This window comes from Phocoena sinus, chromosome 6 (genome assembly GCF_008692025.1).
Source record: "Phocoena sinus isolate mPhoSin1 chromosome 6, mPhoSin1.pri, whole genome shotgun sequence".
Taxonomy (NCBI): Eukaryota; Metazoa; Chordata; class Mammalia; order Artiodactyla; family Phocoenidae; genus Phocoena; species Phocoena sinus.
In genome coordinates, this window is record NC_045768.1 from 88,387,145 (window position 1) to 88,409,022 (window position 21,878).

Genomic DNA, 21,878 nt, shown 5'->3' on the forward strand with positions numbered 1-21,878 from the left:
AGCCGCTCTGCAGCATGTGGGATCTTCCCGGACCGGGGCACGAACCGTGTCCCCTGCATCGTCAGGCGGACTCTCAACCACTGCGCCACCAGGGAAGCCCAGTGTTTATATTCTAAACCCTGGATGGTTTTCTGAAGTGAGAGGATGAAGATGCCCTGGGCCTACATAGTCTAATTTTGGAAGATCATCAGGTTTTGCCTTGTCTAGATAGAGGAGGTTCTTCCTCCTCTGTCTAGTGTGGGTCTGATGTTGGATTGTTTGGAACGGTCATGGTAGCATGATGGACATCAGTTGGATACAGACCATTGTATAGCCCTGGCCTCCAGGGTCTCCAGGGAAGTTCGATGCCTGCCATGAATGCACGTTCAGAGCTGGAGAAAAATTCACACATCTGCATCAGATAAGATCCCCAGGCTTGGGATTGAATTAGATCAACTGACGGTTGCTTACCATGGTCTGATCATCTGCCCTGGGCCCTGATGCTTTCAGGGCAGACAAAATCCTTCCTACAGCTTCAAGGCCACCTTTTCGCTTCAAACCATTCTTTCCCACTCTTCAGCCAACACTGCTCTACTTCTGGAACAGACAAGCATGTTCCTTACCCTACGGGGCCTTTGCACCTGCTGGCCCTTCTCCCACCCCTTTGCCTGTTTACCTAGAATAGATCCTCCAACCTCCCTTTCTCAGAGAAGTCTTCCAGACCAAGTCAGAGTCCTTATTTTCTTTGAAGCACCATCTGTATTTGTAATTGTATTCTCGCTGGTGCAGTTGTTGATCCGTGTCTGCTGTCTCCAGGGGACATGATGGTTTCCCCAGTGCCTAGCGCAATGTAAGCTGTAGTAGGTGCTTCGTAAATGTTTTTTGAACAAACACCTGTTGAGTGGGAGTTGGGCACAAGGCCCGGTGGCCAGCACAGGCCGCCATGCCGCCCTTGTGATGATGGAAGAGGCGCAGCCCCTTCTCTGTGGCTGGTCTTGGAAATGTTCCTTTTGCTGCCTGATTCCCTTACTCCAGGGAGCAGCCCCTGGGAGGAGAAACTAGTCTGTTATACTTAAACAAGAGCAAAAACACAAGAGTGTTTTTTCTGGGTACATTTGAGGCCACGTTGGAAAAATGAACTATTCTGGGAATAGAAAATATATATCCACTCCTTTCCCATAGCAGAGCTCTGCCACCGCGTGTGCAGTGTGGTGATCCGGTCCTCGAACCTGCCGCCCACCTGGGCTCTTCCAGCTTCTAACAGCCTTCACATTCGCATTGTTTCGGGATTCTGTTCTTTTTGCTTATTCATTGAGGCTTATCTCTGGGAGAACCTTCTCTTCTAGAAAACATTACTTGACTGTGATGTGTACTTGGCCATGATGTGACTGTGATGTGTACTTGGCCGCCAAATTGCATTGGATGCCCTGACTGTGGGCCCCCATTCCCAGGCCATCTGTTACTGAACTTACCAGTATGTTTCCCCCCAACTTTGTGAGCTCCCCGAGGGCAGGACTGTCTTTAATCATCCTTATATCTCCATGTAGCAAATTTTTTTTTTGCTACATGGAGCAAATTTATCCAATAAATATCCTCCATATTTATTGGATGAAGGAAGTGCCAGATACAAAAAGGGTCACTCAGTAAGGATCTGTGGGAGGGAGGGCCGGGGGTGGCCAGGAGGCACTGCCAGCCATTCTGCAACAGGGATGGGAGCGGGTCAGAGGAGGGAGAGGCACCCTTCCATGTCCCCTCTTCGGGGTCTGTGGCTGCAGCTCAGAGCAGGGCCTCACTTAGAGTGACCCTGCCACTCTTCTCTTCCCCCTGGGACCCTCTCTCCCTCAATGTTTGGGCCGCTACCCCTACCCCATTAGCTCATCCCCTGAGAGGGAGTGGGCACCGTGTTTCACATAGCTCTGCACCCAAGTGGGAATGGGTGAAGTGACAGTTGCTTTCAAAACTTTTCTTTTTCAGACACAAGATGTTGCTCCAAACCCAGATGACCCTGAAGATTTTCCTGCTCTGGCTTGAGAGAGCCCTATTTCCCTGGCAAATTAAAACAGCACTGGCATACCTATAAAGAGACTTTTTTTGCTGTGGGGAAGATAAGAACAATAGATGTTGCTTTTTCCCATGTAGTTTGAATTCATTGCACTTTTTTGGCCTGGGGGTGGTGTGGGAATAAGGATTTCTCCAGATGCTAGAGAGCAGCAGTTCTGGTCAGGCGTTAGTCTGGCACTTTCCCGAGAAGGTGGAGAATGGTGATTATTTTTTTATTTAAGGAATTCCAAATGTAGTTCAGAAATAATGTTTAAAACATGTACATAGAGATTGTATTGAATCTTCCGCAAAAGCATGGAGAGTAAAGCAAGCTGTAAAATAGAATCTATTGAGACTACTTAGTAAGTTGTATAGATACCGGAAGGCTATGTCCTTCTGTATTAAAGGAAATACATATAACTTGGACCATTAATTTAAAGCGGTCACAGCCTAGTTTTCCGAGACCAAGAAATTAAAATACAGTTGTATTTACTATTTACTTGTAAATGTTATATTCTCCTGGAATTTTTTGGTTTTCATTTAACCAATAATTTTAAGTAGCTATCGTGCAGTCATTGGTTACCACTCTGTGGCAGAGAATTAGGGAAAGTATTGATTTTTTCATGGTGATCTAAACTACCTCGTGGTTTCTGCGTGTATGTACACACACATACACGCACGCACTTAGTATAAATGTGCATATTTAGTGTTCGGGTGGGTTTTAGGATGAGTATTAAGTAAATGATTTTTTAAATGATGTTATTTATCCCACCAATCAAATGAAAAGGGGTCCAGGCAAGAGTATTGCAAGAGTATTGCACTAGCTCCCTCAGAGCTAGTGTCAGAATTCAACACCTGTGACAGAGGCCCTCCGTCCCTGTCCTGGGCAAGACTTATAAATAACTAGTATTTATTGAACACCTATGTTTAGTTTTTCTCACTTAGCCCTTGCACCAGTTCGAGTTCCTGCTTCTTGCCTTTGGAGAATTTTGGGGTTAGGGGCTTCCTCAGAGGTTCAATAACTCCCTGAGTCCCACCCTAACCAGCAGGGCTGAGACCTGGAGGCCCATGTTCTCTCAGCCCAGCTGCCTGCAGGGTGGTGCCCAGGGTGGCAGCTGGGGGCAGAGGCAGCTGTAACGGCCGCTGGAAGCTGGGGTGACACTCTTCCCACTTTACTGAAGAAGCTGGGTAACATTTGCTGGTTGTCACACGGTTAATAGGCTTATGTGGGAATCTGAACCTTGGTCTCAGGATCTGTGCTTTTTTTGCCTTGCTATACTAAGATGGCAGTTCTGAACTTGAACCCAAGTGTAAATAAAGGTTGGCATTCCCTCCTCTGTGTATAGAGAGCAGAATCCTTTTGGTGACACCCAGGCCAAGAGAGAACAATGTGGGAAAAGGCCACAGCGGAAAGAGTCATTTCATATTTTGTTGAATAGTCAGCACTGAACCCTCGGCCACGTTAAGCCAGTTAAGGACCTTCCCTGTGGTTGACAGCCTACTTTTGGATTCTTGTTATTAATCTGAGTACTAAGGTAATCATTTTACTCCCTCTCCCCGGAAAAGACACAGTGAACGTGAGTACCTGACCTGAGAAGTCCTGTGAGAGTGAATGTCGTGTTCAGCCATGATAATCAGCGGGTGCAGCGTGAAGACGTGTCACTGCTCATCAGGCTTGAGCTGTGTCACATTAAGTCCTTTTGCCTTGCCCTGGCTTTGAAGATGGGCAAAACAGATCCTTCTCAAGAAGATCCCCTTAAGTGTTGTGTATAACAATGGAAAAGCCCATTGCGCTGGATTTCATGTATTTGCAAACACTGCATCCTTCCCAAACACATTGAGGATGCCTGTACCACGGAGCAGTCTCGGGTCTTGTGGTCAGAAAAAGTTTGGGGGAATAGGGGACGGTTTCTGAGCCCGCTAGAGGTCTTCATTTGCTCACCAGGACTACCTCTTGCCAATCTGGTGGGGCAGATGAATGTCAGGCTTTTGTCATGTGGTTGTCCACAGTCCGGCCCCAGAGAAGACAGAGCAGAAGCAAAGGGCAGGGGAAATCCATGATGTGCTGTAGGGAAACTCAGGAGGCAGGATGGTGTATTCGGACCTATATACAAGGCAGAGCCTTCCACATGACAGGGCCTTGCGAGACTCCTTTGAGGTGCTTGGGTGTAGACGTGTTGTCGTGAAGCAGGACACGTTTCTGGCTGGTAACCTTAATACTAAGCAAACTAACCCCATTAAAGAAAACTTGTGAGCCTAACAGACTCTCTTGGAAAGTGGGAGGTCAAGCATGTTTGAATTCCAAGGGCAGGTGTGCCAGCCCCCAAGCCTGACTTGGATCCCTTCTGATACAGGCGCTCCCTGCCAGGGCTCCTGAGGATGAGCTGGTCCCAGGACCTGCATCAATAGGAGGAGGTGTGACCCCTGACAGGTTTTGGTACCCTGCTTCGACTGGATGAAAACCTAAGTCACACAGCTGACAGGGTCTGGGAAGAGGCGGACTCACTGCAGAAGCTGCTCCTGGCTGGGAACCTTGCACTGGATGGTTTGAACGTCTTGCCAGGCTACTTTGAAAAGTACATCCTTAGCCTAATGTTACCTGTAAGCATTTGACATTTTCATCCCATGCAAGGCAGGCTCCTCAGAACCACAGAAGCCGCAGCAAGCACCCCGTTTTCTAGTGCTGGTTTCTAGCTGAGGTCCTCTCCTTCTCTGTTCCCTCGCTCCTCCATGCCAGCCCAGGGCATAGGTGTTTCATAGGTGAAGGCATTGTTTCTCCTTCGGAACCACACCATGTGTGGTGTAGGCAAGGCCTACGGAGCAGCAGGACCCGGGTCTCAGAAGCTGGGAAAGGGCAGCCCTCAAAGTAAAAACAACTACCATCTTCTACGCTATTCAGGAGACAGCCACGCTGCCCTCCCTCTCAGCAGAGCATGACCCAGCAGGACAAGCAGAGGTTCACTTCGAGAAAAAATCTGCCCACTTTCCTTTCACTGCTGCTGCTGCTGCCACCCTCAGCCTCCATGGGGACCACACGCTGAACGGCTTCCAGGGTCCTGCCCTCACCTCCACATCCTCCCGACATCGGCCTGAGGTCAGGTGCTTGGGGTGCCGGCACCACTGCCCACAACGTGTCCCAAGTGTAAGGCTCTGCCTGGCTCTCTGTATTTATGCAGTAAGGAGAATGAGGAAGGAAAAAAGCAGAAAATAAAGAAATCTTTACTGTAAAATACAACACGGATAAAAGTGCAAAAACTTTGTTGTAACCACCACCTAAGTCAAGGAGCCAACTCCAGAAGCCTGTCCATGCGACCACGCCCATCACAGCCTCCCCTCCTTCTGAAAGGAGCCACTCTCCTGACTTAGAGGAAGCACTGCCCAAGGATGCACCCCTAACAATACGGCTCTGCCCTTCGCCTGAATGGCCTTTAAGTCTGAAGGATCCCCCTCCACCCTCTTTGCAGAGCCTGGGTAACCTGAGGAAACGAACATTTCTTGAGTAACTGCTATGTGCTGTCCTGTAATTGTCTCATCACTTTTCAGTCGGGGAACAGGAAGGGACATTCGTCTTCCTTGCTCCCTAGCTAGTGTTTGGGCAGGGATGGGGTGAGAAGATGATTCGGTGCCCAAGCTGTGTTCTTCCTACACACTCCTGAAATTTCCAGTTAACTGATTAGTCCCTCTGACGAAGCTGCCAAGAGAGAGACAGGGAGAGGCCAGAGGACACACGGACTTCTGTGGGGGCCCGAAGGACCACATGGGGCTGTGTGCTGCCGTGCTTAGCCACTCCCTGTGGTGAGGGGGCGCTCAGGGCAATGCCACACTGTGACACGTTCTCCTGAAAACATTTGAAGTGCTCTTAGAAAGCTTTATTAGGTTTCCTGCACAGGTGGAGAGGCCAAGACTTGAGAGGCCACGAGACCAGTTTCAAGGCTGCCGGCAAGGCGCTGGTGGAGACAGGAGCAGAAGCTGGGCTCTCCCAGGGGCCTCATGGAGCCTGAGGTCCGAAGCACTCCAGGGGCCTCCGCTGGCCCAGGCGGCCTCTGCCCATCTCCTGCTGCTCTGGGAAAGCCTTTTCCTTGGCCATAGGTTTCCCATGACTCCAAGGCAATAGGACTTTCCCCAACCAAACCACAAAGGTTCTCTAACACATCACAGCTTTACTACGGGCGAAAGTGGCCCCATAGTGTGGGGAGAGCACCAGCTGCCTTGTTTCTTCCCAAAATGTGGCCCCATTTCAGAAGACTGACTTGGGAGCACAGTCATTTACAAGTTGGGAAACGCCTGTCATGAGAATGGAGTGGCATCAACTTACACATAAGTCCCTCAGGGGGCTCTGAGAGTTCTCAAATGTTCTCAGAAAATAGGAAAACTATTTTCTTGAGAACAGCCACCCTGCCAGAGGCATCGAGGATACCTCCAGAGAGGTGTGCACTGCCCAGCCCCGGGGGACCTCACTCACCTTGATGAACCACCCGCATAACTGTGCTGGGGGCTCTGGTCTGCACTTCACGCACCTGCTCAGATAGGAGCAGCATTAGAGCAACAGGGAGGAAAACTTAAAGTACCTGAGGTGAGTCCTACATTCTTGGCAATGCAAAACGATCAGAACCTACGTGTTCTGGTGGTGAGGGAAAGTGAGAGTGCAAGTGAGCGGGGACGCCAGAGAAGTGTTCCATAAGAGGGAAAGGACGGTGGGTAGAACGGAAGCAGGAGAAAGGCAAAGCCCAGGTGGCCCAGCGAAGGAAGTGGCAACCCAGGGTCCTGTGACCAGGGTGGAAAGCCATCCTTCAGGGGTTTTCACCGAGGATCCTGAAGGCCCAGAAGGGGGCCTTGGGATGACTGGTGAATAGGCTCCTTCATGGCACACCTCTAGGGGGCACCCTTCACACTGCACCTGTGTGAACAGCACCTCTGGATGCTGTGATGCCATGGAGGGCCTGTCTATGAAGTCTTCAAAATTGTGCTTTTGCGGGGGCCATAGGGACCAACTCCCATCAGATGGTCACAAGGACCTCTAACGTAAGAAAGTTCAAGGAATGCTGTCGACTTGGACTCGGGATTGCACCACTACCAGAGAGGGCGCCAGCCTGGTCATGTCCCCAACCCAGTCATCCCCCCAGGTCACCTACAGGAAGTGCCAGCTCTGGCTTTGGGCTGAAATCTCCATACCCAGTGGAAGAACGAGGCAAAAACTCCTTTGCTGTGACTCTGAGGCACGGGCCTGAGGAAACAGGTTTAAACTGCACCTTGAGAAAATCTCTGGTAGTGAGCGCTGTGGTGTCCAGGAGAAACCGCTGAAGATCTAGTCCCTGCGGATCCCGAGCCAGATTAAAAGTCGGTCTAGAAAGGTTACAGCCCAGGACATCCAACCATCGCTGGAAAAGGTGGGAGACAGACAAGAGTTGTACTTACAACACCAGAACCTGTCTTAGGGGGTTACTGGATATGGCAAGGACTAGTTTATTATGCTGTCTGGAGAAAAGACCCCAGGGTTCATCCTCTAAACTCCCTGGTTAACCGCAAGGCAAATCTGGGGCTGGCCAGAGAGAATGGCTCAACAGCAGGAGTGAGCTAGGGTGGCCACCAGCCATCACGCTCCCTGCCCTCACTCCTGTCCTGCCAATGTTGAGGGAACGCTCAACTGCCACTTAAGGACATGCCAATCACTGGTCTGCCTATGGTACTCCGTGTGTTGTCCAGCTGTCACAACAGACCCATCACAGGGATGGAGACAACAGGATGGGCAACCTCCCCATGGCTGCTACACTGATAAGCCAGGGCCAGGCAGGAAGGCCCCGCCTAAAGTCTCAGGGTCCCTCAGTCTCGTGAATACTCATGAGCCCTATACCCAGGGTTAGCCTCTGCTGCCTCCTATACAGATGAAAGCTTTTCTCCCACCCCTTCCTCTGCCAGCTGGGGCTTGGGCCAGAGCAGAACGAGGCAGGAGAACAATATTCACTTTACAGGGTCCCAAGAGCATCTGCTGCTGCTTCTGTGACATCACAAGTAAAACTGTGAACCTGATCAGCAGTTCCCAACTGGGGGCAGCACTGCCTCCTGAGGGTGGCTGAAACTATGGTGGTGGTGGGGGGGCGGGGGGCGGGGGGTTGGATTACTCAACAGCTGGGACATGACTGGCATTTAGTAGGTTGGTGGGGGGTAGGTTTGCAAGGAATGCCAGACTGGCTGCATTCTCTGGAGTCCTACACAAGGAAGAACTGTCTGCCTGAAAAATCATCTTGCTTTACATAGGGAAGCAAACCCACGATGAAGAGAAACCATTGTCTTTCTACGAGTAAAACGACGCACAAACCTCACTACCTCCCCCACTCTTTCTATTCCCACCCAAAGGCTCTCCTCATTTAACCTACGATATTTGGCCATTATAAGAATCAGAGGGGCCAAGGCCAGGCTCCCGACCTGCAGGAGGCCTCCTTACCTGGGCACCTCAGTGTGGATAGAGCACCCGTCATCCGGAAGCATGTCAAAGTCATGCAGACTTTCTAGCAAAGAAATGAGACACAGTTAGAGACAAGGCAAGGAGACCAGAAATGCTTCAGGGGCAGCGCAGAAGGATCTCCACTCCACATGGACTGGGCCAGCTTCCCCATTGAGGGAGCTGGGGTTATCTGGAGAGGAACCTGAAAGGGGATCCCAGAGTCCACGTGCTCCTCCAATAAACTGAGAAAATGGTGAGACTATGTATAACATAGGGGCGTATTATGCCAACCACTTAGAAGACAAAATGCCCCGAATCTGAATAATGGGGCAGCTAAAAGATAGGACCATATATAGCAGGGAGTGATGGTGACCATGACCCATGGCCCTAGGGCCAGTGTCCTCCTGTTAATTAACCAGCTCAGCAGTGTCACAACAGCTGCTGATGGGGGACAGAGGGAGCACAGAATGTATCATAGTCCCTTTGAAGAGCATTAAGGTAATATTTTAATTTTTAAATTAAACATAATATATATGGCTCTTAGTATGTACCAGGTGCTTGCTCTAAGTAATTAGCAAATATCAAATCATTTAATCCTCATACAACCAGATTAGATATTGTCCCTCTGGCCCAAATCACACAGCTAACAAGCAGCAGAGCAAAGGTTTACACCCAGTCTGGGTCCAGAATCCGTGTTCCAAACAATTACACCAAGCTCCTTTTTGATGCCCTGTACAACGAAAGCTATAAACTTTTGCATATCCCTGACCCAGAAATGCCTTTTCAAAGAATTTATCCCAAGAAAATAAGCAGCACCACCCAGGAAGAATTTACATATGGGAACATTCAAGCAGTGGTATAAAGGTTAGAGGTTGGAAACTACCTACATGGGGAGAGAATGGTTACTGAAGTCATGGCATATTGCAGAGAAGGTAAAAAATCACATTTGTGGAGAAGTCCTCCCACTACACGGCTTTCCAACGCACCCACAGCTGCACTTAAGACCCACGGGCAGAGGAAAAGAAAGCAGTGGTGGATGTTATGCTCCACGCCGGCACCGGGCCCCATACTATGCCACAGTCGCGTACTTTGGTCTCTTTTAATCCAAACACTACGCGTTTATTGGTCCAATTTTACGGATGAACAAAGGGAGGGCCAAGAGGCAGATAAAGGATCCCCAAGTCACAGAAGAAGTGGCGGAGCTCATTTTAGAACGCACATTGCTAATTGCTCTTTCCATTATCAACTTGCTATTTAAATAAACTCATGGGGCCTCAGGAAGGGGCCTTTTCTACTTAACTATGCCCCTGCTCTGCCTTGAACAAACCACTCTCAAGAGACTCAGAAGTCAAAATAGTCTGACCTCTTTAAAAACTTACACCATTATACTTACATGGAATTATGCTACAGGTACCAAAAATAGTGGATACTGAGGGACCATAATCTGCTATCAAAAAATTGGTCTTTACCTAATTATCTAGAGAAAATTACCTTAAATGTATGAAAAAATTAATTTATTGAAAGCTGTGTGCCAAATGCCGTTTTAAGCACTTTCCAAATGCTGTATTATCCCATTTAATTCTCCTTATAACTGTTAAGGTGGGAATTCTCTTTATTCCCATTTTACTTGAGAAACAGAAGCAGAGGGATTTAGCAAATTGTCCACGTGGTAAATGAAAACTGGACAGTGGTCAACAACAGAGAAGGAGACCAAGAATCTACAGGGCCGGGGTCTCAGAGGCTGGTTGCCCACACTGCACAGTCCTGGAAGCCACAGCTGCTCCCACGAGAAACAGACACGCCCTATGGTTTCATCCAGAGCCTTGCAAGCCTCAGAGCCTTGCTGCCAAGCCTGCCCCTCTCACACTCTCATGTACCTTGAGTTGCTTGGCCCATGCCAACTGAGCTCCAGTGGGTCAGCAGGAGGGCACACGATTCAGCACGGGTCTCAGGGTAAACCACAGAGGGGCAGGCAGACGCTGCAGAGCCTGGAAATCGCTCTTTGCGAGTAGTGGTGTGCAGGAGGAGTTTGGATAGGGGTGAGAAGACAGATCCCTTTGCTTTGTACTTTGAAAACTCATATCCTAGCACAAATCAAAGCTAAGTTCCTTGGGGGAACTGGACAGCACTCCTTGACAGACTCCTACAACCTAGACACAACCTCTGCATGATGGTGTGGGCAGCTAGGTCTTTTAGGATTCCGCCCTGCAAGAGACCAACAGGGAAGGCAGGTGATTAACACTGTGGATGCCATCCTGGGTTATACATTGGGATGTGAAGCGCTCTAGCACTGGTCCTGCCCTTTACTCAGCACTTTAATCCTGACCTTGGCAGGCAAAATGAAGGGGCTACGGTGCATATAACCTACAAGACGCTAAGGGCCTGACCTACTTGTGTCTTATCCTTAGCGGTTTCCAGAAAAGTCAAACCTTTGCAGGTCTGAGCTGGTTAGTGGGTGTGTGTGAATGTGTTCTTAGCAGGAGCCCCCTCACTTGCTTACTGTCTTATCCTGGGGAAGATGTTACGGACTAAACTGTATACCCCCAAATTCTTAAGTTGGAGCCCTTCCACCGCTACCTCAGAATGTAACTAACTGTATCTGGGGACACTGGCTTTAAAGAGGTAATTAAGTTAAAATGAGGTCATTAGGATAGATCCTAATCCAACCTGACTCGTATTATAAGAAACGGAGGACAGACAGAGGGACACCAGGGACTGGAGGGCACAGAGAAAAGGCCAAGGAGAGAGGCATCAGAAGAAACCAACCCTGCTGACACCCTGATCTTGGATTTCCAGCCTCCAGAACTATAAGAAAATTAATTTCTGTTGTTGAAGCCTCCCAGATCACAGTATTTTGGTATATAGCAGTCCTAGCAAACTAATACTACAGAGGGTTACATCCACTTTATACTGCCTACCATGATTCAGAATGATAAGTGAATTAAAAACTCAAAAGGCTGTTTGGTTAATACTTTTAATTACATGATTATAATTATACAATTTCCACTATTCAACATTTCGTATAAAACCAGTTACAATACACAAATGTGACAATATGTATCAAACTATATAGATATGCAAAGTTTACATGCCATTATGAAGCTTTATCTTAAAAATACCTTCAGGAAAATAAACATTCATTCAACTAGTTCTCTCAGCTTTATAAAATATGATTAGAAATATACATTTTAATTTAAAAAAATCAAGACGACGATTGATCCAATACTGATTCATCAGTTACATTTTAAAAGTTTTAATAATCTATACATGAGTGCAGGTTAGATAAAAGTCTGCAAATCATTAATATAAAACTGCAGTAATATAATCAGATGAATATACCTGCTGACAGTTAATTCTACTGGGCAATTAAGGAGGTAATTTCCTACACAGATTAGGTGAACTGTCCAGTCAATTAAACACATCTGTAGTATTTCCACTTAGTGACATGGCGAATACTCAGATTTAGGAGAAAAGGAAGAGCAGCAGCTAGCCCCACAAGGACAGTTTCGGTGGGAAAGAACTAGGAAAGAATTAAAACATGTTTTTAAAGTTGTCTGTGATGAGCACTGCTTTCCAAAATGCAATAATCACTTTAAAAGCTGTATGAAGAGAAGCAGCTCAGCCACTTTCTGACAAACATCAAAGGAACGCAAGGCCCACTGGTCAAGCAAGGGAAGGGCTCCCGGAGCTCTTGGCATGACGCGGCCCAGAACAACAGATGGTCCAAACGGTTCACCCACGGGGAGACACTTGGGGACTCATGAGAACACTTGGGGACTCCTTCAATCTTGTCGGGGCCCAAGAGGTAGAAATCACCCCTGTGAGAGGCGGAGGAGGGCAGGGAAGGAAGTGGGTGGGGGACAGGCTCAGAGGATCGAGTTCACAGCAGAAAAATTCTGGAGACTAGAAGAGTGGCAGGCCGCTTAGATGCAGCTACATCTTGACAAGTAAGGCTGCTTGTTTTAGTGAGGCACTGCTCAGGATCCGTCCCTCTCCACCGACAGGTTAGAGGGATTTCTAGTTTTTCTGTAGCATTACATAATGGAAGTCTGTCTATATGTCTAAGGTACCCAGTTTGGCAGACCACCCTTCTTTTGGACTGTCCCTAACTCTTGATGGTTTGAGTCCCCAGAAAGCTTCAAGGGCACCTAAAAATATTCATTTCTAATTTTAATTCCAATGGAAACTGTCTTGGTGTACTTTCAAAGTTATTTAAGGCTCTGAAGTTAAAGAAATCTCTCCATCTGACATGCCCTGTTTCATATTCCATAGCAACAAGATCTTCTATAACAAATTAAAAATGAGAATCTGAGAAGATTCTTGGGTATGTTAAAGTTTCAGTTGGGGGCCGGGGGAAGAGTCTACTTTTATTCACAGCAGGAAGAACTTTCCATCCATCAGATCCAGAGACTTCCTAGATTCTAGATGTCCCCAGTACATTTAACACTGTGCTGTATACAATCCATCTGAAACACTATCCCAAATTGTGTGTTCCAAGGAAGGCTTCTTTAACAAATGACTAGTTTGCTATGACTAATTTCAGTGAGCCTGTCAAATACAAGGATTTTTAGAAAGAACCACAGTGACAGCAATTCTGGCTGGAAACTTGAGCAGCCACACAAAAAGGCAATTTGTAAAACAAAAGGTACATTGAAGCCCAAGAGACACCAAATGGCTTATTCACTGTGAGGGTGACGGCACATTTACTTGTTCTGACCAGCAAGAACGGTTCAGACGGAAGTCTGATTTTCACAACTACCGGGATTATTTATGTAGGAGATGGCCTTTAAAAGTATAAAGGGAAGAAGAGTTGCCCTGAGAATTCAGTGTTTAATGCCTGGGCACAGCTTGAATATTTAGTAGCATCTCCCAGACCAACACAGCAAACAGAAGGTTTCCCCTCCCACTCAAAGCTTAATGAAGAGCTGTCTTCCCTCAGGTAAGTAGGTCTTTATATTTATGAACTTCCAGGGATAGAAAAGCACTGTTTTTCTGAGGTCTAGTCCTCAGAAAAAAGCTGACATGGCCCTCATGATGCCGTGAGGAGCACCTCAAACAAATGCTTGTTTGGCCAAAAACAATGGCATCTTCCATCTCCCCTCAAAACTAGGCAACCTTACAATTTACTCCAAGAGAGTAAATACTAAAATAGACCCACCGTCTTCTAATTACTTTCTGCATTAGCAGACTTTAATCTGTTTATTCCAACCATTCCTTGTTCTTCATATTTGTATTAAAAAGGCAGCTTTTTAAAAATGGAATTGCCTACTGACCTGATTCATTCATCTTATAACGTGAAGGCATTTTGCCTTTTAATATTGTATCATCTCCCCATTCTCCAAACTAGGACAGGCAAGCACTGGTTAGCAATAACTAAACCATTCACTTCTTATGGAGGTAACCAAGATGATTACAAATAGTTTTTTCTTTTGGGCCCCACTTTTTTTTTTTTTTTTTTTAGCAGCAAATAAATTCTGTTTTGTGATTGTTTTACATTACAGACTCTGCTGTGTTTCTGTGGGGTTGAGGGGAGAAGGCACTCTGCAAAGAGTTATTAGTTGTATTCCCTAACCAAAGGCAACAGTGAGTTTCTTATTTACAAACAACTGAAATCCAGATAGGAATAACTGTCACTGAAACCAAAGGGTGTGTGAATGGCCTTAGGTCGTTCACATAATAAAAAAAAATCCACAATGCTACAGAGAAAGACCCTAACAAAGTAACTTTTTAAAAAAGTCACCATTATTTGGGATCACTGTTTCCAGGGGAAACACCAACAGTGTGGGGTTTTTTCCTGCATGGAAGGAAATATGATTTTAATTTGTCTGACTGGGCAACCAAATAGTGGGCAGCCTTGGCATTCTTCAGTCTCGAAATGACAAACGAATGACTTAACAACAGTCTTCCAACTCTGAAGCCAGTTTCTCCTCCTGAGTCTTCTAAAGCTACTATTAACATTCTCTTGAAAGTTTTAGGTTACCAAAGTACCGCAACATGCAACAGCCTTCAAAAATGTGGTTTTCACAGATTCTTGTTAATAAAGCACTCTTTGGTGGAAGACAAGCAGCTTGGGTACTTAACAGAGTTAACATTATAACAGTATTACAAATACTAAAGTGAAGATGATTAAACCAAATAGTATCAAATTACAGAAAGTACCATTTCAGTAATGCTTGTTTTATCTTTATAAATTTTGACACCGGGTGAACAGCAAATAAATAAGTAAAAAACCTCCATCAGACCCTCAATTCTTCTGAAGGCCAGCAGCTAAAATGATTGCCATCACAGGGACACACGTGCACCACACAGACTAGTCAGCTCTCCTGATAACAGAGGGCTTTGATATTTACACCTGAGACTAATTTACAACAGCTTTTTTGTTAAAGACATTTCTATAGAAGGAGAGTTGGGCCCTCTTCAAGTCATTCACTTGTACCCAAACTCATGTAGTTATTTAAATTCCAGTGGACACTTTCTTCATTGAATAAACTTCTTAGGTGGAAAGCAGCTAAGGCTTTTGCAATTCTGTTTTGTTTCCAAATAAATTGTGCTAAAGTCCCGTTGTAGTTTTCTGTTCCTAGAGTCTTCCTTCAAGTTCTGGTCACAGGTTTTTACTTAACGCAAGACTGTTTTAGTCCTTGAAATGGAGGGACTACAGGGGGAAAAAAAAAAGGATTTTACCATGAAGGCTTTTAAGTGTCCCATATGTAGTTATCAAAGACAAGGAAGGCAACATAATAAAAATATTGACATGCTAAAAAGTATACACTTTGTATAATTCTTTAATGACAGATACTTTGGAAAAGACAGTACAATATCAACCATAAAGTAAAGACAAACAGGAGAGAAGAGGCAGAGCAGAAAAAGGTTCAGTTCTGCAAAAAATTAAAAAACAATAGAAAAACAATAAAAAAAGAAGGGAGTGCAAAAGCGGCCGAGCAATGAGAGTACCATAATGCCATTAAGGGCATTTGTTGCAAAGCATTCCTTTTCCTTCTTTCCCTCTGAGGAATCAGGCTGTGGGAAAAGTGGAAAGAATGAAAAGATAAAGAAGTGTTACTTGATTATTTCCAAAGCCAGAAGTCGGTCACAGAAAAAGCTGGGGCACAGCACGCAGTTTCCAGTTTAGCAGAGCGCAGCAGGCACCCCCGCACCTGCTCCCACCTTGCTCCGCACTGCTGCACAGCTGCAAGGGGACAGCCGCCGACCCTCTTCTGTTCGTGAATAATGGACCTACATTGATCTTCACCCTACCTCCTTTCTTTCCTTCCCCAACTGATCACTTTAACTTTCAACTAAATAGCAACTTTCAGAGAACAACTAAAGCAAAAGAAAAGAGAGAAACCAATTCCAAACTGGAGGTGACCCTCACTTGCATGATGATAACGGTGCTCTATCAGAGCAGCTCATCTGAATCAAACATTTAGTTTTCCGAGACCCCAATAGAGAACTGAGTGTGAAGGTCCAGGTTAGCTGGTGGAGCCAAGAGGGAAAGTATCTGAAATTTCAAAGGGAGATTAATATTTTAAAGGAACAGAGGTAACCAGCATAAAAGAGTATCTAGATACAACATTCTGGGGCTTCTACAGTGATATAGTTTTTAAACATAATGGCAATGACAAAGAATTAAAGCCCAGAGGTGATGGAACAGACACTGAGATCTGAGACTCTAAGGAAGAAGAAGCAGTGACAGGTATGATGATGGCAAACGTCACAAATGAGAAGTCTTAAAAAGCCGAAGTCCTAAATGTAGTTACGCCAACTGAAGGGCTTGTGAAGAGACTCATGGTTTCAGAGGCTGAAGAAAGAGCCTGAGCATTTATCTTCCTCCAAACTATGAATAATTCAGTACAAAATGCCCCAAAGCAATGAACATTGGTTTGGTTTGGCAGGTGGAGCAGAAAGTGATGGTTCCCAATGAGGCAACTTGGAATAAAAAAGGCACTTATACATGACAGTTTTCTTAGAAAACAAATGAAGTTATAATTTTTTAAAAAAAAACAAAAGACTGCCCCAAAGAAACAGTATAAGCTTACAGAAACATGCACTCAATGGGTGAGCAGTGTAGAGACATGAACCGAACTGAATGACATCAAATGAGGTGGCTACACGTTCTCAATCGGAGGCTCGATGATGAAATGTTCGAGACCCATTCTCAGGGAGCTCTTCAGAGTTGATACAACAACACTGAAAAATGGGCCAGTTCTATTTAGCTGGTTCTTCAGTGGATTAATTATTAAAACAGAAACATTAAAATGGGTTTCTAGCTCTAACAGGAAGTGGGAGGTGTAGAAGCCCATTAATTTACTTCTCTGGACTTAAGAAAGGGGATGAGGAAGGTGCTACACAGACTCTTCTCAGCACCCCATCCGCCACCAGACACTCCAGTGTTTCCGTGCCCGAACTGCCACAGCTGTGCCAGAGCAGAGCTTGTCACCCACGATTTAAGCTTAGATGTGGCTAATATTCAATGGATACATGGGAGAATAATCAGTCACCTGCCATGAGAGAAACATGGTGGCAATTCTTCCCAACAACAAATACTTATGACAACACTCATATTTTTTCAGTCTCCAAATAACTGCTCTTTTAACATGTTTGTGGAAAAGTTCTTCCAAGATGTAAAGCCTCTCAGTAAACTGTCAAAAATCAAAAGAGCCAAATCAATGGAAAGTGAATGTTGGTGAGGTCTTCATCCTGGAAAGCCTCAAAGAGTAGAATAGAACATGGAAATGAAAGGTCAAGCTCTATGGCTCAATAGAGATGATGATGATGACGTACACACAACATCAACCTGCAAGAGAGAAGGCCTCACAAATGGGAGTAACAGCAGACTGGCAACCCTGGCGCCTTGCAAGTGTTTATGAATGTACATGGAAACGGTGCAAAAACGGTGTACTATTTTGTGTGTGTGTGTGTGTGTGTGTGGTGTACTGCTGTTCAAAGAAAAGATTTCTATTCAATACTTTAAAATTACTCAATAATCTTAGCTCATATTATTTTGTCCTGAATCAGATTATGTACAATTGTGTTAATTCTCTCACTACCCTCCAACCACAAACGAATACTATCCCATAGGACAAAAACTTCAGGCTACAGCTTGGGTGCTGACTCCCGTTATTCCCTAGAAGCAGGGAACGGAACCTGTGCATAACGTATTTGCCTTTCTCTGGTGAGCTGTATGTGGTCACAGTTAAGGTTATGCCAACACAGGTCAAAGCCCAGAAAGAGGTAAAGGAGACCCGGCATGGAGGGCATGGTTAGAAGCACTGTGAAGCCCAATTAACTCTCGCTGTTTTACTTCTTTGCCCCTCCAAATCTCTGAAAGTCCATTTCAGAATTTAAAAGAAGTTTTTTTTGGTTTTCAGCACTATCCCGAATGCCTGAAAACTGCTTTCTTTGGGCCATTTCAATATTTGGTCAAGCTATTCAGTCTGAACTCTACTTTACAGCCCTCAAAGCAACAAGTCCAGGGACCTCAGGCAGATGCTCACCGCAACCAGGAACCACCTCTGCTGAGAAGCACAAGTTTAGATCACTAGACAAGACCTAGATGGAAAAACTACCATACGGCCACACCCTAAGAGGAACGTGGTATGACCGGGCAAGTGCAGTCCCGGCTCCAGGACTCTAGCCAACTCCTCTGAAACCTGCAGAGCGCCATCCAGAAAAGCAGAAAGCAGAATTAAATGTGCAAAACACACCCGGCTGTGATAAAAGTCTGAAAAGAATATGTCCATTCAAAACATGTCTAACTATCATCAACAGCAGGCCCTTTATTTGAATTTTTAATAATTTAATTTCCATAAAAGTGTCAAAGTTTAAAAAACTCACATTTCCCCTCATTTATTATAGAAAAGTTAGAAAAAAAGAAAATGATAGAAAGAAAGAAAAAAAATCCCCAAATGCCCTACCAACTGGAAGAACTGTTAGCGTTACGGCATATTTTTCCTTTATCTTACTTCTCTACATATATATTGGGTTGGCCACAAAGTTCCTTTGGGTGTTTTGGTAAGATGTTACGGAAAAACCCGAACGAACTTTTTGGCCAATCCAACAGAAATGTCCACATCTATAAATATTTAAGCTTATAAATATTTACACATCTATACACTTTTACACACACACACATATATATATATAAAGTATATTTTACATTTACAAAATTAGAGCAATACTTCATAATTTTTATGTGTAGCCCTTTTCACTTATTGCTCCATGAGCAATTAACCCAGGTCATTAACTTTCCTTTGAAAACATGACTCTCGATTCATTTGGCGGAATTCATCAATCATTTCCTATTTCTTACTATTATAAATAACATTTCTGATATTATGTTATAATGTACCTAAATCTGACTTTCTGTCAGTATTTCTCTAATATTCTTCTCAGTGAATTAGAGTACAAAGAGTATGAATATTTGATACCTTTCTAATGAAAAGTTTTGAACCCTAAAATCAGGAGTCAGTGCCCAATTCTCAAATACTTGTATTGAGGCACTATCACGTTCTCTGGCAAGTAAAAGATTGTAGTAAAACTGTACAAAAGAATCAGCAAAGGAGGAGAGTGGCAGAATGGAACAGTTCCTTACAAAAGCAAAACACACAGAGCTCTCTAGATTGTCAGTGAGTCCCTCAGGACACAGGCTGCCGTGGGACTGCACCGGAGACTATCTTAGCACTGAAGGTCAACGCAGGCCCAAAGCCTCAAAGATCTGAGGGCAGGGAAGCCAAAAAGAAGCAAGGAAAACTGTGAAGGACGTTTTAAAGTCTGGTTCAGGTTATCTTCAGCTTGCTCGTGGTCTCTATAAGACAACACTGTGTCCTGAGCACGGTACTGTCCAGGACCGCACGGGTTGCCAGCTCAAGGCAAAGATACACAAACACAAAACACAAAAAAGGTGCCTGCCTGCCTATGCCTCCTGAGATGATAGGAAGTGGGCAATCTGCTCTCCCCTAAAAGGGGATCTGTTTTTGTAATATGTTAAAAATGAAATGTCTCAGTTCATGATAAACATCCAAAAACAATGGTGAGTAATGGATTTGGTCACAGAACATGTCCAATTTTTTGTGAAAGCTTCTATTAATGAAGGAAGTGAAAGATGCTGGGCCAGAAAGTGAAAAGGCTAGCGCCCTTGGGTATATAGAGACTGTGGCCAAGAGGATAGTCGCTAGGTAAAGAAGGATCCCAAACTCACGGGAGTTCTCATTTTTCCACCATCACACTTATTTACAACTAATTCTCCACCAATTATGATGGATCTGATATACAGACAGAAAGATTTCCTCCAAGTCCTGACAGAGAGCTTTGGAAATTCTTAATTTAAGAACTTAGAAGTACAGCATTCTCAACTTTCCCATATCATGACCCAGAGACCACATTTCCAGGGTTGAGAATCACCTCTGTAAACAAAACAAAACCCCAAATTAAAATGGTCCAGATTTTCTTAGATGATGAACAAGTGAAACATTTTTGATTAATTTCCTACCACAGGGACTCTGCTTTCTCCTGTCTTCATTTCTATCTCCAGAAGATTAAACTGGAAAACCAATGCTTAGAACATTTCAGAAGAGTCGGATTCTTTTCTCACCTTTTAAAACTGCTTTTTCTTGAAGCAGATCTGGTGGTTCTTTTAGTAATGCCTGCACTGCCAGAAATGTTAGGTTCAGATGTTTTACAGCTCTGAACACTGGACTGAAGAATTACTCTGAAAACAGTTGGAAAAAGATAACATTATATTCACTGAAGCGATTTGCAAATACTTGACAGAGGAAGGCATTTTTGCACTTTAGTGCAAATTATTTTCTTGAGAACGGACAGGGTTTTCCATAAGCACATTTGCCAAAAAAAGAATCTGAAACACACTTTTACATCAAGGTCTTTTGAAATAAAGCATCTCATTTCCCTATGAAGGTTTACACAAAGATAACCAAAGAACTTTGCTTTTGGAAAATGAAATGACCTGGCATGTCAAGCGATTCCCACACCAAAGAAATCAATCAGTAAGACAAATTTTTGTGCCCCAAAGTAAGAATAAATTCTCAGAATTCTAGTCATGAAAACAAGAAATCATTTAAAAACCCCAAATTCTAAAGAATACGAATATAAATATATATACAGTATTCACTCTTCAGAGCTGGAAGTACAAGCAATTGACATCAAATCAACAGTAATTTTTTATAACATTTCAAATTTTAAAAGTATGTTCAAACAGAATTTTGGGGGCTGGCTTACAACCACTTACAAAGTCACCCAGTACGAGTAAAGTGAAGCTGTTTAAATTTTGTGAAACTTGATTTAATTAAACTCTCTACGTCTCCAAGAACTGAGACCTATGGGAGTAGACTGCCCAGGAGGCAAATTCATGAATCAGAAAGAACACCCTCAGATAAAGCCCACACAGAATACCTGTTCATAAGTAGAGGGTGTTTTAAAATTCCTCACTGAATTGTCAGAGGGACAACAGCAGAAAACACCAAAAAATTTTACAAGCAATTCTTTTCTTCAAGAGATAATGACTAAAACACTGAACTGTATACATACACATCTACATATACTCAACTTTTATTTATCTGTGAGAGAAAATACTTTAAAAAGCTTTCTCCTCTCATATCCAAACATAAAGGTGAGATAGCCAACAACAACTTATGAGAACCCAGCTCGTGCGTAAAAAGAAAGCATTACAACGAACTAGCAGCCAGTCCTACCTCCTATGCCTGTGTTAACACCACATTAGTTAATAACCAAAGCCAGGTCCTTAAAATGTAGTAAATTCTTATAATCTTAATATTACTCAAACCATAGGATATTCAACATTTAGTAAAATACTAACTTCTCATCATTAAAAAAACAATGGGTTGTACTGCACCAGAGCAGAAGTCTGGAGGTCAGTAGTTTTCGAGCCATTTGGGGGAGAGGAGTAGAAGGCTGAGGGAGGGGAACTCCTAGCCTAGCTGTTTCTCTTTATCCAAGAAACATTTCTGAAAGCCTTATGAATCAGGCCTTCAATCTCACTGAGGGAAACTGATCCTGGGTAAATGAGCCAATGCTTGATTCAGGATTTCTGATAAAGTTTTATCACCCCTAAATGCTGACTGTTTTAACAAAATAGAAAATGTATATGCAGACATAATTATATTATCGAAGAGGGTACCAACTGCCCTGGCATATAAATTCTCTCCTTGAAAACAAGGATTTATTTTTAAATTCTTTCTGATTGTATAAAGTGAAGAGGAAATATTTAGTTGTCCTTGTTAAGAATGTGAATCTAGAATTTTTCATTAAAAAAAACAAAACAAAACGGAAACAAACTGCAATGCTTCCATTGCTATTTCTAAGGCCCAGGCCCAGGGCTTGGTGTTGCCACTACTGTCCCGAGGCCTCTCACCCACTCAGTGAGGTTCATGAGTTTTATCTC

At 44.3% G+C, this 21,878-nt stretch overlaps 2 protein-coding genes across 5 annotated transcripts in view; one reads left to right on the plus strand and one right to left on the minus strand.

Moving 5' to 3' along the window:
• Positions 1 to 3,355, plus strand: part of HABP4 (hyaluronan binding protein 4) — a 36,928-nt gene extending 33,573 nt beyond the window's left edge. Inside the window, exon 8 of the mRNA XM_032636107.1 lies at positions 1,954 to 3,355. Within this exon, the coding sequence (XP_032491998.1) occupies positions 1,954 to 2,010 (57 nt within the window). The 3' untranslated portion in view covers positions 2,011 to 3,355. The remainder of the gene's footprint in view (positions 1 to 1,953) is intronic.
• Positions 3,356 to 13,893: 10,538 nt separating this feature from the next.
• Positions 13,894 to 21,878, minus strand: part of CDC14B (cell division cycle 14B) — a 99,395-nt gene continuing 91,410 nt past the window's right edge. For 2 of the 4 annotated variants that reach the window (XM_032635299.1, XM_032635301.1), the window contains one exon: positions 13,894 to 15,113. Coding sequence is in view for 2 of the 4 variants with exons in the window: in XM_032635301.1 (XP_032491192.1) it covers positions 15,077 to 15,113 (37 nt within the window). In the remaining 2 variants the exon portion in view is untranslated. Of the gene's footprint in view, positions 15,114 to 20,051; positions 20,169 to 21,878 lie in introns of those variants that run through there. The other 2 variants (XM_032635300.1, XM_032635298.1) reach the window with 2 other exon arrangements.